The sequence below is a fragment of the Biomphalaria glabrata genome, chromosome 12 (assembly GCF_947242115.1).
Source record: "Biomphalaria glabrata chromosome 12, xgBioGlab47.1, whole genome shotgun sequence".
Classification (NCBI taxonomy): domain Eukaryota; kingdom Metazoa; phylum Mollusca; class Gastropoda; family Planorbidae; genus Biomphalaria; species Biomphalaria glabrata.
The window spans coordinates 23,314,821-23,334,023 of record NC_074722.1 but is presented as its reverse complement, the minus strand read 5'-3'; the positions used below and the strand labels follow the sequence as shown (position 1 = coordinate 23,334,023).

The 19,203-nt window shown below is 35.9% G+C and overlaps 1 protein-coding gene across 4 annotated transcripts in view; it reads right to left on the bottom strand.

Annotated features, from left to right (window-relative positions):
- LOC106079458 (uncharacterized) overlaps window positions 1–6,694 on the bottom strand; it is a 100,510-nt gene extending 93,816 nt beyond the window's left edge. For 3 of the 4 annotated variants that reach the window (XM_056006184.1, XM_056006187.1, XM_056006186.1), the window contains exons 1-3: window positions 6,618–6,680; window positions 4,373–4,553; window positions 2,431–2,475 (exon numbers count right to left, since the gene is read on the bottom strand). In XM_056006184.1, coding sequence (XP_055862159.1) covers window positions 2,431–2,475; window positions 4,373–4,428 — 101 coding nt within the window. In that variant the 5' untranslated portion in view covers window positions 4,429–4,553; window positions 6,618–6,680. Of the gene's footprint in view, window positions 1–2,430; window positions 2,476–4,372; window positions 4,554–6,617 lie in introns of all 4 variants that reach the window. The other variant, XM_056006185.1, reaches the window with a different exon arrangement.
- Between the last annotated feature and the right edge of the window lie 12,509 nt (window positions 6,695–19,203).

Below are 19,203 nucleotides of genomic sequence, written 5' to 3'. Positions count from 1 at the left end.
TGTAAGTAATGCATTTTGTTCAATAGGCCTGTTTGTAACTTTGTTTTGTTCCAGAACTATAATTCAAAGCTCTAACAAAAAATTTCGGAAGTGAGAGGAGAAATTAAGTGGGCCAATTAGGTTCTACTCAAATTTTTTTTCATTTGTTACGATTCAAGCCTATATTGTGAGTTATATTTATTTATACAATAGAAACAAATCAGTTTGAGAAAAGGCTAAGGGGAACAGGCTTAGACACTGTTGGACCCAGGGCCGCTTTAATGCCATAACAGAGCTTTACTATTTCCTGAGTGGAGACTTTCTTGAATTCTATTGCAGGTATCCCTCCAAAGGTGTTAGCACATTGTCTAGCCATTTGTTTCGCCTCTTTATTAACAGTTTTGAAGGCTTGCAAAGATTTTGGACTAGGCTTTGTCTTGTGAGCGAGGTGTGCAGATCGTTTTTTCTCGATGCAAGGTTCCATATGTGCTAGATTCGCCTCAAACCAGTCTACATTTTTGTGTTTTTGAGGCCCTAAGGCGGTGATTGCCGAACTGTAGATTACATCTCTTAAGTGATCATGCAACGGCGCCTGGTGATCACATATGCCCAACCTGCGATCGCAGCTGTGTATCAAGGATTTAGTCACACATGAAGTTGCAAAGGGAAAAGATCGTCTCTCGAGACGTAAAATGCCACAGAAAGGTCAAAAAAAAGGTGAGTAGGTATATAATATTGTGGTTCAGAGCTCATCTCAATTGTTACTCTTATACTATAATTTTTGTATGATTTCTAAATTTTCCAAAATAAAGTCTTTCTAATATTAATTGTGTAACTCATGTGCAATTACATAAACTGTCGCCATATTTGACTATTCTGTTTTAAAACGTCATGTTTTCATCTTAAAAGGGGAGGGGCGATAGAGTAAAAACGTTTAATCTTCGCTCCTTTTTATAATTTCTGCTAAAGAATATGAGTGAGGCGACTCGATATAAGAATTTAATTTATAGCATATATAAATTATTTTAGTGTCATTTTTTTTTAATTTTGTAATTTCTTAAGTAAAATACAAAAAGAAAAAAGTATCGGTTTGTCCGATGGGCGGAAGGTGATTGCATGTATCACCCCTCCCACCTGGTACAACCCTTTTTCATTTTATATTTACTAATGATAAAATTTGAGATAAGAGATAAGATAATATACAAATGGGTTCACATATAATATAATATAAAAATTATATAGTAATTCAACTAATTTTGTTCACAAACTATGATTTCTAAATAATAGTAGGACCGCCCCCCCCCAACTCAAAGGGTTTAGGTGGGAAGGGCAGTAGAGGTATTCGCCCCCCCCACTCAATTGGCTAAAGGGGGAACGACACAATATAAAGATCGGTTAAAATATCAATAACAAGTTTTAATCATGTAGATATGTAATTGATTCTTTCAACTAGCTATGATTTCTACAAATAAATTGGACCGCCCCCCCCCACTCGAAAGTTAATTGGGGAGGGGGTATGGATTGATGCGATCGCCCCTACCGCCCCCCCCCCCTGGATTCGCCAGTGAGGTTAGGGGTGGACAAATTACAACCTGCGGGCCACATGCGGCCAGCAGACTGTTTTATGAGGCCCAGCGGGTACCTACAGAAATAGATTTAGTTGTTGTTTTTTTAACTTGTGTCTACAGTTTAAATAACGATCCGTTTATTCAACAGTGTACGTCGTAGATTTACTTTCTATAAATAAATAAGGGGAGACTACACTAAATTTCGTTTCCCTAGAACAAATCTCAATCCAGGCAGTGCCAGTAAATGTCTATTGGGTCGTGTTTCAAACAAAAAATCTCCAACTAAGGCGGTACGCTACGAAATCACGAATGAACAAACCAACTGATGTAGTGCTATGAATGAACACATACTTCACTGGAAACTTTGTCAACTTTCCGAACACAAAGTCTTTGGGACATGTAGGCAAGATCGAATTTCCAATAACATCTTAGAAGTATATTCTGTAGGACAATTTGTGCATGTACACATTCCTCTACAGCAAATCTAAGTTAGTAATCATGTAGTTATGACCATTCTGTTAACTTAGGGCGTTGGCGAAAATGTTTACATAAAAACTTAGATACAATGCTGTAGCTTTACATTTTTCTTTACTGTCAGCATAGTGACTACTATGTATTCTGAACTTGTAGTCCAGTATTACTTTTAAAACAGCTTAACATAATTGTCATTTAGCTTTCAATAGAAAGCGTTTAATTGATCAATCATATTTTGTCAAAGCCTTTTGTACTGCAAGGCCAAAGTTTCTCAATTTTAAGTTGATTTCCATGACCTTGATATACGACTGAGAACTTTGGCCCTTCGACCCTTTAAGCTATTTATATCTAGATCCAAGTTTGAGAAGCCTTGACCCAATTAAAAGCGGTTTTAAGAAGCTCTACTTACTGAAGTTCCTCTTCTGTTTCATAGGAGGCCCTCTGGTCTGGAGACCTGCCCAGACATTCACAAAGAAACAAAATCGTTATATAAATTGTAAGGTGGACCAAAACTTTTACTATTCCATATCTATTTCATAGCATTCAAGCATCGTACACAAAAAGTGTTTTATTTGGTAAGGAATACACCATACACATGAAAGTCTTCATTTCAAAGTTACAAAGAAAAAGTCTAAGATCAGACAAAACAATCTGTACATCGAGTTTCATTTTAGTAATTTTTTTTTAAAGCACATCTATTCAACACAGAATTGTACTTTATGTTAGACACTGAACATAAAGAAAACATGTTACATCCAAGGTTCTATCAGTAATGTCTAGACTTTGAACTTTAGCCAGTTATTATACCAGCTACAACAGCAGTCAATGATGAATTCTCTAATGTGACATTAATATTGAGAATATAATGGCATCCTTTATATGTAGGACCACAAGTCTTCGTATTAATAAAATATTATACAAAATAAGTTCCCCTTTCAGACACTGCGATCTATAGGGCAGATGATGTAAAGGTCATCTGCTACTGTGGCCCAAGGTTAACGAGGATGCCATTTGGCCAGCACAACGACCGACAAGCGCCATTACTTAGGTATCCATTAGAGCTGAGTCGACTTAGGGGCGCCCTAAAAATCCAAAAATTTAAAATATTGTGGCATGAATTGTACATAATGTCGAATAATTAACTGACGTTAGGATAATCAGATTGTTATAAACATTGTGAGATTAGGGATTTAACGGTTCAATTTTATTTCAAAATTTATTAACCGGTTCTAAAACGACAAACAAAACAACATAGACTTAATTATCTTCCTTTAATGGCGCCCTCGGGGTAACCCACATTATGCCTGTCAGTCTGTCTGTCTGGTAAAAAGTTTGTATAAGTTATTTTTCCCACACCCATTCTCGGATTAAGTTGAAACTTTGAACAAATATTCACTGGCATAAACAAGACATGAATCAATATAAACAATGTAACCAATAAGTCTCTTAACTACTGGTAATTAATTGTTTTTTTTATACCGACAACCGAAATTAATCCTTCAGTATTCACTATATGGCTAAATATATAGGGTTTGGTCCATACTTATATAATTGCTCATATTATTTCTCCAATCATCGGATCAAGTTGAAATTTTAAACATTTATTTATTGTATCTAACAAAACATGAATCAATTAGTCAATGAATCATTGATAAATTAATTATTTTGTTCGATATCGAATACGGGAAATAACTTCTACATTAGTGAGAGATATAGTTGTAAGTGCGGAATTCTTTCCCTTAGAGAAACTTATTATTTTTTAAAAAGGATTTTTTTTTTAAATTTTCCAAACATTGCTTGGGATATGAACTTCCGCTTGGCAGCTCAAAGCCATGAACACGAAGTAAAAAGGTCGATATCAATGTCCAGAGACAACTGCCCAATGGCCCTGGGTTGAAGGTGAATCTACAGGGGTATCTATTCCTTTACACAGATTTGTTTTCTTGGAAGCACATCTTGCTCTAGTCCAGGGCGTATTGTTCGTCCAATAAATGACGGGCTTACACTTTCTAGCTAGCGACATAATGCACTAGTACTTTTATTATAGAGAAACACGGTGAAGTTGATAACAAAAGTAGATATAATAAGTAGATATAATAAGTAGATATAATAAGTAGATATAATAAGTAGATAGAATTACTGAATAAATATATAGAATAGTTATAATATCAAATAACGAAATACGTTTTCATGTCAACTGAAATCAAAATTTAAAAGACTAAATAGTCTCTTTACGCTTGGCTAGTTTTAATTAAAAGGTAAATATTTACATTTTAACCTGAGGTTTATTAGATATTATAAATAGTTTGCTGAAATATCATGTCTATGCACCACTAAGAATCTAACAGTACCTCTGGGCCATGTATGTGAAGGCTGATCGCCGCTGGTACGGGCGGCATTCAGTCATTTATTGACATTTCTGTTCTGAGACAAAGCAAGCTAGGAGCATTCTGTTTCTGTGGCTTTCTCGGCTGAATGTTGGACTTCTCTTTGTGTTCTTACTAGACAAGCCAATGAACTCAGGTCGTTGTCCTGAAACCACAAACTCCTGGTTAGCAAAATAACAATGAAACTCACGTAGTTGAGAATAGCCTATATTCAATTACTGAATGTGCTTGATTTTTTACACTAACTTATTTAGTTGGAAATCAGGAAACATTTCCATGGCACTAAACTATTCTGGTGACCGTGTTTGGAAAACGTTTATCTCAGATAAAGAAAAGGTAATTCCCAATCTCCCAAAAGATGCAATGTTCATAATAGGAAGCTTTTACAAGTCTTTTTTGTGTGTACCCGGAGCGCTCTGGTCTTCATGATACTATAGCATACACAGGATGCAATGGTCTCTGTAATATTATAACATACTCATGGCGCTCTGGTATCATGTTACGATAACAAACACAGGACGCAAAGGTCTCCATGGTACCATAACCTACATAGGACGCAAAGGTCTCCATGGTACCATAACCTACATAGGACGCAATGGTCTGTATGATATTGTAACCTACACAGGACGCTTTCATCATATGGAATAACATCCTTGGAGCACTATAATCTATATGTCACTAGAGATTGACAAGTGTCGAGTGTATTATCAGCCTCGGCTAAATTTCAAATTTCAAATTCTTAGTCCTTATCAAGATTTGAATTGATTATTGGCATCAATGTCCAAGCGGTTTATACCACACAGGCACACGCCCCATTTAGGCCGATATATAATTTTTGATGAACTAGACTTGACTAATAGTATTTTCCCTTTTTTAATACTTTTATTTTTGTGTCCGGGGCAATTCCTGATACATACAAAGCAACTCTGTGTCATTTCACAATAAAACTGCCTCGAATAGTTTAGGTTTGAGATGTTGTAATCTTTTATTTTTAAAAAAAGTTAATCGAAATCTAAATATGTAGCTTCAATATGTAGGGCTAAACAATTGTTTAGAAATATACAGAGCTTTGATTTGACAGAAAAAAATCTGCCTGATATTGTATATGTATATAACTATCCAGATAATGGCGTCGCAAACTGGAAATGTCAGTACCAACTGACTACAAGATGAGCCACTTCTTAAGTTCTTTATTTGTGCAAGCTTGTTTAAAGAATTGCAAATCAAGGCCTGCTATAAAAGTCTACCTAAGAACAAGAGCGATGCAGATACAAACCAATGGGCATTAAATTCAAGGTTTGTATCTATCACTGCCGAGATATATTTCAGTATAAACCAGATCGAGTATGTCCTGCTAATAATATCGTTGTCAATACCTATCAAACCTTTTTGTTCCCTTTTCTTATATTAATCATTTTGTATTAGAAACTGGAATGTAGTACAGACAAATTCTCAAAGGTTTCAAGCCGCTTCATGTCAGAAACATAAAACATTGATGAATAGAGACAGGAATAGCTTGAGAGAATGACACTGAAGCTGACTACAAGTTCGTACAACTTTGTAAGTTTCGGACATTCCTTCAGAAGTGAAGATGATTAAACGTATGTCCCTGATCTCTTGCTGGACCAGAGAGGATGACTGCTGTATAGGTCCGAACTCGATCTCTTCATGAAGACAGTACGAAGTGTAAATGGCCTAGCCATGACTTGAGCACAAAACTAATAGGGATTTTCATTGTTATAGTAAATAAGAATCTAGACTAAAGTTTAAAGTGTTTAACGGTAGATTCTTATTTACTATATCTGCATCGAGAAACAAAAAAAGCTAAATTTACTTTTTAGTTTTCTAGTCTTCCAAAATAATAAAAAATAAAAGATGTATCCGAAAAATCTTTTTTTTCCCAAAGTAAAGAAAATGTGTTTTTATAGATATCTAAGTCTGTTTTGTAAGCCTTTAAATCAATTATCATTATGAATCTGGATCTAGAATTTTCTAGATACTAGACTAGATAAATCTAGACTAGATCTAAATATATTTTACTAATTTTAGTATTTATATTTAGAATCTATAACTCTAGATTCTTAGATTTATTCTTTCAATGACAATGATTAAAAGACTATACAAGAGAAACAACGAAGCCATTTCCTTGTATTAAGCTATTGTGATTGATTCGTAGTTTAGACACAGCTGTGGCTATGAAGAACATTACCCAATGTGAAACGCTTGTCAACACTCTGTTTACCCACTCAACTTACGCCATGATCGAACAAGACAGGAAGTGTTCATGTCCAATTTTATGGAGGAAATACGTCATCGAAAATTGCTGGAAAAAAAGAAAGTACTAAAAATAATTAATTCCCATGTTTTGTTTTACTTATAGATCTTTGTGTTGAATATAATAGTCATAAAATAATAAGCATATTTTTTTTTTTAATTTTATGCAGAATTGGACTTGACTGAAAGACTTTATGACATAAAACAATACATTTGAATAAAAAAATAATATACATCAACGTTTTGAAATTTGTTTTAGAAAGACCTCTTGACACACTCGAATAATTAAAGACATGGTGTAGAAAATTGGTATGTTAAATATATAACCACTTATTCATTTGTTTAACCTAGATTTCATCTAGCTGTAATTTACTGATATTTTTAGCCAAGATGTCACTGGTTGATGTGTTTAACATAGCTTTTTAGTTTCTAAATAAATAATGCGCAATAAAAAAAATCAGGAAAACCTTGCCAAGGACAGAAAGACATAGTGAACTCTAAGTGAACCATCGTGACTCTTTGTATCGTTCAGTTGACGAGCTAGACTCAGGAATCGCTAATCTAAGACTTGTCATGACTCTTTAATGAAACGTAATTAAGACTTTGAGATCACTTAAAGTAAAGAACACGATTCTATTACTGAAAGGAAACAAAACAAACTTTCTACAGAACAAAACTTGCTAGCACTGATGAATGGAAGGAGTTTCATTTGTTTTGTTGAAGATGTAGTTTAGAAAATATGAATCACTTCAGAATGTCAGGGAGTCACTTCAGGATGTCAAGGGGTCAGTTTAGGATGTCAGTGAGTCACTTCAGATGTCAGGCAGTCACTTCAGAATGTCAGGGAGTCACTTCAGAATATAAAGGGAGTCACTTCAGATGTCAGGGAGTCAATTCAGAACTTTAGGGAGTCACTTCAGGATGTCATGAAGTCACTGCAAAATGTCAGGGAGTCACTTCAGAATGTCACGTAGCCACTTCTGGATGTCAGGGAGTTACTTAAGGATGTCATTTAATGTCAACTCATGTTATGGATAAGCCTGTGACAACATCATTTCCAGACTAAGAAAGATTGTTGTTCTGTGGTTCTCTTTTGAATATTGTCTTTTAGTAGTGTCTAAGCATTAAGTCTAAACATCAGGGCTAAACATCAGGGCAGGCGTGGCAAAATCGTGTACAAAATAATAAATTGAAATATATCAGTCAGCTTGTTTTTCTTTCTAAAGTCAACCTCATCAATCATTGCACAGGACTTCGTGAATCTCTTCCAGTCATGATTGCTCTGCTCTTGCAGCATCAATTGGTTCTTCTAAGAAAACATTTTGGTAAACAACTTCAATATTTAAAAAAAATACTTTTTAAATAGACAATACTTCATTGATTAAGCTGATGACTCTTTCGTAAAAGAAAATATTTTACTCTTCATAACTAATGAATGTCAGATTGAAGCAAAAAACCAATTCTCCCGTCTCAATTCTCTATACTCACGAAATAAAACAACTGGTTTAGCGAACGTATACATCTACCCAGAGTTATATCAAATATTGACGCAAACTGAGAAGAAGGTGCGCACAATGTTCATGAACGTCTAGTTATCATTACAATACCTCTATTGGGCCCATACCTTCATAGAACCTGTAACCTGGTTGGGTGAAACCTGGACACGGTTCTCGAAAACGGCTCTAACCATTTTCCTATAAATTAGACAGTTGCCTTATATCGTTGACCACACAAATTAAAAAAAAAATATATGCATTAAAATTTGGATAGGGAACAAAAAATTATGTATCTTGAATACGTCTTGAGGTATTTCCTAATGTAGACTTTATTCTTTCAGGAATTTCATATCGTAAGCCGCTAATTAGCAGGGAAGGCCTTAGGCCAATCGTACGCGCTATAAATAAAATAGGCATTATGCATACCCGTAATTGTGGAATCTGGTGAAAGAAGCTTCTCGCGCCTGAAACTAATGAAGACTTACTTGAAATCTACAATTCTCAAATATACATTGAAACATTTATTAATTCTTGCAATAGATCGTGATCTATTTAGGAAATGAAATTTTTTAATATACTGTATGACTTCGCTACACGCAAGGCTTGTAAAGTAATTATGTACGTAGAAAAGAATGAATAAAATGCAAAGATGAATTTGTTTTCTAAAACAAACTCTTAAATTTCACTTATTATCCGTATCCCTACCAGTGGCGGATCCAGGGGGGGGGGCGGTAGGGGCGATCGCCCCCCCCCCCCCACTCGGCCGACCCCCCCCCCCCCCCGAACTTTAGTATAGGATTCACACAATTTGTATACGAATTTATTACTTATGTTAAAAATATATACTAATTATTTATATTTCAATCTATTTTTAGATTATTTCGCCCCCCCCCTCTAGTATGTTGGCCGATTTGGTGGGGTCGGGAGGGGGCGATGGTATCAATCCCGCCCCCCTACACTTTCGAGTGGGGGGGGCGGTCCAATTTATTGGTAGAAATCACAGCCTGCTAACAAATCAATTAAATATCTATATCCTTGTAACTTGTTATTGATATTTTAACCGATCTTTATATTATGTCGTTCCCTGTTTGCCGATTGGTGTGGGACGAATACCTCTTCTGCCCTTACCACCTAAACCCTTTGAGTGTGGGGGGGGGGGCGGTCCGTTTTTATGGAGAAATCATAGTTTGTGAACAAAATTAGTTGAATTAATATATAAATTTTATATTATGTTTCTCCCTTTCTGGTATTTTGGCCGATTCGGTGGGGTGAGGGGGGGGGCGATTGCAAGTACTGCCCTCCCCACTCTAGCCCTCTGAGTGCTGGGGGGGGCGGTCCTATTTTTGTGGAGAATCATAGTTTGTGAATAAAATTAGTTGAATATCCATATAATATAAACTACGTATTGATATGTGACCCATTGAAATTATGTCGTACCACACTCTAATCAGAAATTGTATCATTAGTAAATTTAAATGAAGAAGGGTTGTACCAGGTGGGAGGGGCGATCCATGCAATCGCATTTCCCCCATCGGACAAATCAATACTTTTTCTTTTTGTATTATAGTTAAGAAATTACAAAATTACAAAAATCTGTCACTAATATAATTTATATATACTATAAATTAAATTCTTATATCGAGTCGCCCCACCCCTATTCTTTAATGCCAAAAGCAATCTTTAGCAGAAATTAGTAAAGGAGCGAGGATTAATCGTTTTCACTCTACCGCCCCTCCCATTTCCAGACAGAGTTTTTGTAATTTCACATGAAGTTATCATAAGTATTTTAAGAAAGACTTTGCATTGGAAAAGTTAGAATTCAAACGAAATTTTTCAGTATAAGAGTCATGATTGAGATGAGTTCTAAACTCAAATAACATTTTCATAGTCACCTTTTCCCAACCTTTTCAATCTGATATTTTTCTAGCTAAATAAATTTGGGACTATAACTCACAATTTATACTAGAGTTTTCTTGAATTATATTTATCGAATAATTATTTTTTCGGCGGCGATCCTCAAAGCAAAAATGTAAATACGTGGGGTATCCTATCTTTTCAAGGAACAAATCGGTTTTATTTGCAATGTATTATGGGCCTATAAATTCAAATTAGAATATTTTTCAAGTACAACATTATTCGAAAGGTCGTTTTTTAATAGTATGAATAATGAGCTTCAGGTCAGGAGAATGCGTTTCTGCAGAGAAGAATGCAAGAAAACGCTTTTGGCGTCGGGGCTTCGCCCCGAACTTCATTTATTGGTAATGAGTTGTAGATGTCAGGAAAATGCGTTTCTGCAGAGAAGAATGCAAGAAAACGCTTATGGGGTCGGGGATTCGCCCCGAACTCCATTGATGAATAATGAGCTGTACTTGTCAGGAGAATGCGTTTCTGCAGTGAAAAAAGCAAGAAAACGCTTATGGCGTCGGGGCTTCGCCCCGAACTTCACCAGAGAACCTTATAGCGCCTCCCCAGTTGTTTTGTTTTTCGCCGAAGGTTGAGAAATGCTGCTTTTTTTATTCTCATATTTATATACATACATATATGTGTGTGTGTGTGTGTGCGTGTGTGTGTGTGTGTGCACGTTTATGCGTAGGGTTAGGGTTTACTGGGCGTTAGGGTTAGGGTTTGGAAAAAAATCGCCCCCCCCCCCACTCCAAAGTTCTGGATCCGCTAGTGATCCCTACCCAAACTTGGCCCCCGCCAAATTCGTTTTCGCATAGAACCCCTCAACGGTTGAGTCCGGCCCTGCTATTTAGTAATGGGTGAATACAGAATAGATTACGTGTTCTCCCTTCCCTTTTTTTTCGCCGCTAATGTAACGTGGGGTAACTCCAGTCCGACTTCCAGAAATAAAGAGTGTTCTTTCCATGACTTCTAGGTCACGATGGTTACGTCCGGCCCTGCTATTTAGTGACGGGTGAATACTACTTGACCCCCCCCCTCTTTTTTTTTCGCCGCCAAAGTTACGTGGGGTAACTGTAGTTCGAAATGCAGAAAATAAAAGAGTGATCTTTGCTTTACTTCTTGTCCAAACTCTTGAGCCATGAAGAGAATTATATGTATCTAGATATTTCATGGTTCGTTACACTTCCTACATCCTAGTCATGGGTTTAATAGTCAGTCTCAAAGCAAAACTTTCCCATTCTACGAAACACATTTTATCGCCAAAAGTTTTAATCTTGTCATAACAATATAAATTAACTTTCAAATTTCTTGAAAAATTGTTAGAGCCTTTATTTGAGAACCGTGTCCACCCAGGTTTCACCCATTTGTTTTTGATGACCCGATAAAGAGTTTGCAGTCTGAAAAGAGGAATTGTAAAATCATTGAAACTATTTTTTTATGTATGTATATTTCCATTAAAAAATAATTTTAGAACATGACCAAGTATATTTTTGTCGTTTATATCGACAGGATGATATACATATATAGTGTCAAGATAACAAATCATTTATTCAACTACCTTCCAAATCCTTCACACAAGTTAGCTTCTCTAAGATACCTACTAATATAAGTTGAATAATATTCAGCTGCAACCTGAAACCAAGTTATCAGTTACCTAATTATGTACTAGTGTCTCTTATCCATTCATCTAGTAATGACATCCAACACATCTTGGAGTTTATTATAGAGTTACGAGAAACATAAAAAAAGACTATATTGTGAGTTTCATAAGTTTGTTGAAAAAAAAATGTGTCTGGCTTGGTGGCCAGCGGTCAAGGCATGTCAGTACGGCCATCACAACCACCAAGCGAACCAATGTCCTATAAAACTTGTCACACTTCTTTGCATGTTTATGTCATGGGTTCCGTCTCTAGACAAAGTGTTTGATAATCTTTTGAATAGTCAAGTCGTTCAGCCAACGCGAAACAACTTTTTTATCATGTCAACATTTTGAATGCATTGAGACCAGGTCAATACACAAGACATTGGGTTGGACGTCACAGACTGAGTCATTTGGAGTGTTGGGGTGTGTGTGTGTATTTGTGTGTGTGTGTGTACTTACATCTGTTGTTTATTGCTTCGTGACTCACCCATCAGATATACACTTTCTGTTGTACGGATTGGAAGATAGCAGTAGAGAGGTAGTATAGAGGCAATAGTGAAACAGTAGACAGGCGGTATATAGGCAGTAGTGAAACAGTAGAGAGGTAGTATAGAGCCAGTAGTGAAACAGTAGACAGGCGGTATATAGGCAGTAGTGAAACAGTAGAGAGGTAGTATAGAGGTAGTAGTGAAACAGTAGACAGGCAGTATATAGGCAGTAGTGAAACAGTAGAGAGGTAGTATAGAGGTAGTAGTGAAACAGTAGACAGGCAGTATATAGGCAGTAGTGAAACAGTAGAGAGGCAGTATAGAGGCAGTAGTGAAACAGTAGAGAGGCAGTATATAGGCAGTAGTGAAACAGTAGAGAGGCAGTATAGAGGCAGTAGTGAAACAGTAGAGAGGCAGTATAGAGGTAGTAGTGAAACAGTAGACAGGCAGTATATAGGCAGTAGTGAAACAGTAGAGAGGCAGTATAGAGGCAGTAGTGAAACAGTAGAGAGGCAGTATAGAGGCAGTAGTGAAACAGTAGAGAGGCAGTATAGAGGCAGTAGTGAAACAGTAGAGAGGCAGTATAGAGGCAGTAGTGAAACAGTAGAGAGGCTCACAAAGAACAGGGAACAGTACCAGGAAAAGAATAAGAGACAGGCAGAGACAATGATGGGAAGCCAACATAAAAGACGGCCTGTCATTGAAAGAGATTTTATCCAAGGCAAAAGACAGATGAGAATGGAGAAAGCCGGTAGACAGATCATGGGTGGTGTCCCAACAGTTCAATAGTGAAGGTGTAAGGCTGAATTATAAAATATATAAATTATTTAGAAATGACATGTTTATATATTTTGTGTTCTAATAATTATTGCTAATGGGGGGGTATCTGGAAATTTAGGCACCGGATATTTAGGCACCGGATATTTAGGCACCCGGATATTTAGGCACCCGGATAATTAGGCACCCGGAAATTTAGGCACCGGATAATTAGGCACTTTTTGACAAGGCGGAAAATTAGGCACCGGATAATTAGGCACTCTTTAATTAGCGACCTTAATTTTGAAAGTAGTTTTAAAATGTTAACGTATATGTTATCCTTAGGCTATGGGCTATCGGTGACGTTATAAAAAAAATTAACGATTCTTACTGAATTTTCATGATATAAAAGAAAAGCTGACAAAACGAGGAAAAAAATGACAATCGTGAGAATGTGTGGAAAAAATGACTCCGGATTAATAGTCATTATAAAATATAGACCTCACAGGATTCAGGAAAGGGGAGGTAGAGTTGATTCTCCTCTCATTGCTTCCTGACCTTAGCCCTTCCTCCTCTACGCACTCCCACTAAAGGAGAGGATTTGTGGCGGGTAGATGTTGAACTAGGTCGTGAAAATGACGCAATGAGTCTCAAGGCTACACACTGGAGTACAGGGCAGGGTACAGCATTGAACATAATTGCTAAAATGGAAGTCTGGAGAAAATTGTCTTCTTATAGTGGGAATGGAAATGAGCAGGGTGGATTTGCGCGCGTTACTTATAGGAATTAAATATGTTGATAAACTAAAGTAGTATACATATTTTATAATAGCATTAATATCTATTATCAACACTCCTTCTTTTATATTGTTAGGAAGATATATTGTGTGAGTGTATAGGTGTGTTTATCCTTCAAATGTGGTAATTAACTTTTATTGAATATAGATGTAAATTTACGTACTATAATATTTATATAAATAGCAATGGAAATCGCAAAACGGCTAGAAATTGCGATAAAATATAATGTTTTGAAAATTTAAAAAAGGTTTCTGGAAAAGACAGATGAGTTAAAAATTTAAATATCATTTTTTTTTGGAATATTGGTCTCTTATTAATACTTATTCTGCTTATAGAAGATTGTTGATGTTCCAATTGAACCCCGCCTTCTCTATCATAAACCAAATATATTTACTACAATTTTCGAGAAGGTATGATTCCCCCATTCATTTTGTGTTCAGTACGTTATACAATTTTTTTTCTTCAGAATGAAAAAAACAACAACAACGACAAAAAAGGTTTCATACACTCATTATTAAACACACACACACACACATATGATTAAAAAAACAACAACAAAAAAACACTCGTTTCCCTAACTTTCAAAACTGCCCAATGAAATTTAACTATCTTCATTTCCCTTATATATATTATTATTTTTATTACTGTTCTTATTATTATGATGGTTTTAACAGAAATGTGTCTACCAAAGTTTTTGGAAGGCCTCTAAAATATAATCCCCAGACTTCCATTTGAACACCTTTGTGTTTCCATACCCTTTAGTCCAGTGTGTAGCCTTCAGATTCACTACGTAACTTTTACGACTAAGTTTACATCTACCTGCGAGAAATCCTCTCATTTCAGTGAGAGTGTGTGCGCCACCCGCCCGGCCCATCCCATTTTAAGAGTACGACCCTTCCCTTTCCCACAAGCAGAGGGCGATTGCGATTATATTTATCACCAACACTCCCCGACATAATAAAAATATTTTATAATACTTTTTAATCCTAAGTATTTACATTAGTAACTAAATATTTACGCGATTTGCATAATCATCAATTTAAAAAACTCACCAGTCAACCTTAGGGGTTGGTGATGGACAGAAGCAATGAGCGGAGAATCATCTCTACCTCCCCTCCCCTGAATGCTGTGATGTCTATATTATATAATGACTCGTGAGTCATTTTTTTCCACACATTCTCATGATTGTCATTTTCCCCATTTTGTCAGCTTTTCTTTAGCTAGAATCGTTATAGTTCCTATTTTTTTGATAACGTCACCGATAGCCCATAGCCTAAGGATAACATATACGTTAACATTTTAAAACTACTTTCAAAATTAAGGTCGCTAATTAAAGAGTGCCTAATTATCCGGTGCCAAATTTTCCGCCTTGTCAAAAAGTGCCTAATTATCCGGTGCCTAAATTTCCGGGTGCCTAATTATCCGGGTGCCTAACTTTCCGGGTGCCTAAACATCCGGGTGCCTAAATTTCCGGGTGCCTAAATATCCGGTGCCTAAATATCCGTAAATACGCGGTGCCTAAATATCCGGTGCCTAAATTTCCTAAATTCTAATGGGGGTTATACCTTAAGCATAATAACTTAAAAGAAAAATACCTCTGAAAAAAGGCGTAGAGATACAGATCCATTACTGACAACGACTAAGATTTTATGTGTAGGCGTGCGAAATGACATAAAGTGCTACACTCTAATGTAATAGTGGGCCCTTCGTAGATCTTTTATTAACAAAGTTTAATATGAAATTACTTCATCTGTTTTATGTCTGGTACACATTTGGTACACGTCATTTCTCTCACTTCACATTCTCAAATCAAGTTGAAACTGCACACAATGTTCCTTGTCCAGGACAATGCAGGAAACAATAAAAAATTAAATGAATTAAGTGTTAAATAAAACTTAACACTATTGTACAATCACATAATATTAAGATATATTACTGTAAATGTGCATTTCTTTCCCTTATTTTGTAAAAACGTTTAAATATTTTTTTTCAAACAACCAGCTTCAATCAAAAGTAAGCGAATTTGTAAGTCGGCGTTCTGTAGTTACCTCCGAGACCAATCATCTGGCTACTTAACAAAGTTTCGTAACTTAGCACGTTGGTTATTCTGTTGACTTATTGCCAGCTATTCACAAAAGTACAAAGAGGTCACAATGGAGATCAAAACTATTTATGTATTGTATCTGTAAAAAAAGGGGAGCTAATATGATTCACGTTAATGATGTTTGTCCAAGAGCTCATGTACTTTAAATAATATATAAACGTCATTAAAACGAGGAATGCTATTACAAAGCTTATATTAACTCACTCCCTCTGTCTGTCTGTCTGGGTGGAATCTTTTGTATTTTTTTTCCCATTTCCCGTTCTCGGATCAAGTTGAAACTCTGCACAATATTTATTGTCGATGACAACACACGAATCAATACAATTGAAAGAATCAATCAACAAATACTTTCCCCTTCATTCCGACCTCCCCACAACCGAATAAAAAAAATGTATTTCGACTAGTTCATGGATGCATATTGTGAACTATAGATGGCCTGCTAGGTTGTATGGTATGAAATCTAGACTGTCGTCTCGAATGCTATCCCTGCCCTCCACCATCTTGCGGGAGGCTTAGGCTAGGGTGTAACATTATTCTGAAGAAGCATCTTAATTAAACATGTCAAACAATAAGAGGTGAGATTCATACCTGACACTACGATATTGACATTTGACATTTCCACCCGTGCACAGTCATTTAGTTAAAGATGAGGTGTGCACAACGCATAGGACGACTTTCATCAATGTTCTCTTTCATTTTTAGCGGCCCCCGAAAGGGATAAAGACGCTATTAGTTTTGTGCGAAATGTCTCTCAGTCTGTCTGTCCGTCCCGTTTAGATCTCGTAAACTAGAAGAGATATTGAAAATCCGACTTCACAATATCTTAGACCATTCAAAGTTCTGATGCAACGGCTACTTTTTTTTTTCCTGAAAGCGAAAATTCTAATTTTTAAAAATCAATTATGCAAGAAGTTTTTTTATAAGAAAAAGCTAATTAGTATGCATTATATGTTACACCTAATTTAAAACGAATAGTAATCTTATAAAGATCATTTTCGTGAAAATTTTTTATATAGCGGAAATTTTTTTTTCTTTTTTTTGAGAATTCGAAAATGAGATTTAGCCTTTTCAAAGAAATTAACTTATTTAGTTCGAACCGAGGGTCCCGGGTTCGAATCCTGGTGAAGACTGGGATTTTCAACTTCTGAGTCTACCCAGCTCTAATGGGTACCTGACATTAGTTGGGGAAAAGCAAAGGCGGTTGGTCGTTGTGCTGGCTACATGACACCCTCGTTAACCGTAGGCCACAACGACAGATGAACTTTACATCATCTGCCCTATAGACCACAAACTAGTTAGGCCAGGTTCACATCTAACTTTACATTCACGTTCACGTATCCTTTGATCTGCGGGACGGTTGGGGCACTACACAAGATCTGTTAACCTTCTTTCTCCATTCTTATCTCTCATTTGTCTTCGATATAATTTCATTCGGATGTTCTTTCTGAAAATATTGAAGCCTACCTGGGTGGACCACTGGTCGTGCGGTTTGCGCGCTGGACTGTCGTTTGGATTTATCGACGATCGAAGGTTCAAACCCTGCCTGCTCCCATCCCCCGTCGTCCTGCGGGAGGTTAGGACTAGGAAGTAAACTATCTTAAACTCTGAAGGATTATCCGAATTATGTAAAACATTTTACTTCGGGGGCCGATTTTGAGTTTGTGTTTCCACACAAACTGTCTTTTGTAACCTTGTTTTTCTGTTAGAGTTACCTTAAAATTAAGCAAACCATTTTTCTGTGAAAAAAAAATTGTCTAATTATTTAATTTTTTGGGGGAAAATATTAAAACCCACACAGACATTATAAATTCAGTGATGTGACATATTTACACGACAAACATAAAGCCAAATCTGATGGACAACAATTTTTGTTCTCTGCATAAAACTATGTCTGAGCACCAACACACATAGATATGTATCATTTTTTGTTAAATACATAATAAAATGAGCTATGTCCGGCGCTGAAACGGCTGCACCAAAACGACCCCCGCGTCAAAACGGCGGCGTAATAACGTCCTGCTTCGGAATAAGAGATGCAAAGTGCAAGGTGTGAACCACAGACCTATATATTTATTATATCTAGACTAGAAACCGGAAACAAATTTTTATCCGCGATTGATCGATTCACAGACCTATATATATATATATATATATGTACTTAACTCTTTTTCTAGCTCTAAGGGAAGTCGCCCCAACCAATCTTTTCTGTCTTAGAAAAGTAAAGATCTTTAGTTTTCAAAGTTTAGAAATAACGCAAAATTATTTCACGAATTTTCTTTAGAATGGGCAATTATTAATCACAGAACTAAATATTCACACAATAAATGAACAAGGCCATTTCCTGTTACTTTCCATTGAGATAATGTTAAAAAAACCTAGATCGAAATAATTCACATTTGTTATTTTAATTATCTTACATTTTAATAGATTGATTACCTAGATCTTTCTAGATTTGTATCTAAAAATTGCAAAATAATAATAATGAGACGTGAGTACTCTTATTTTTGATGTTCAATTACTAGATCTAGATCTAAAAATTAAATTATATGTTACTGTCACCTCCCTAGTGACACCTCATTATTCACAGAATGAGGACAGTGTACCTATCTCAAATTAGGTCACGCTTACCCACGCTTAAATGCCAGAAAGACGCCGATTAAAACTTTGTTCAAGGCTACAGCAGGGAAATAAAATTAACATAAGTTAAATTAAAACAACAACAGGGTATTGAGATGTAACGGTTCTTTATTCCAAGGAAAGATATAAAAGGAAGAGTAGCTTGGGACGAGAGAGAGAGAGTTAGAAAGTTAGACTTAGAAGTCGCTAGTTTGAAAGTAAATAGTTACTCATTTTATTGATCATTTTTACACTGAATCCTGAATCTGCTTTATATATCTTTGTACATACATTTATTGTTTCAAGTTTAAAGTAATTAAAACTCTAGAAAAGCATATCAACACTTTGTTACTTCATTGACTATTAAAGTGTTTGAACCAGAGTTACGGCACCTCCGAACCTGTATATGTCACAAATTTATATCATCAAGATCATCAAATAAAACAAGCCTAATAAACACGGGACAGTTACATAGGTTAGAACTGAAAAAAACAACAACTTTACTTTTTATAACTACTATACAAAATAAAGCCTTGTTTCAAGTTTGTAATAAAATTGTACGACATTTTTTTTAGTTTTAAAAGATTTCCATGTCCAGTCTAGATACAATATATAAGTCTATGGTGTGAACCTTTTTGTTGCATAGAGTAAAAAAAAATTTGTTTTACATGTTTCGGATGTTCCTTCAGAGTTGAAGATAATTACTTCCTAGTCCGA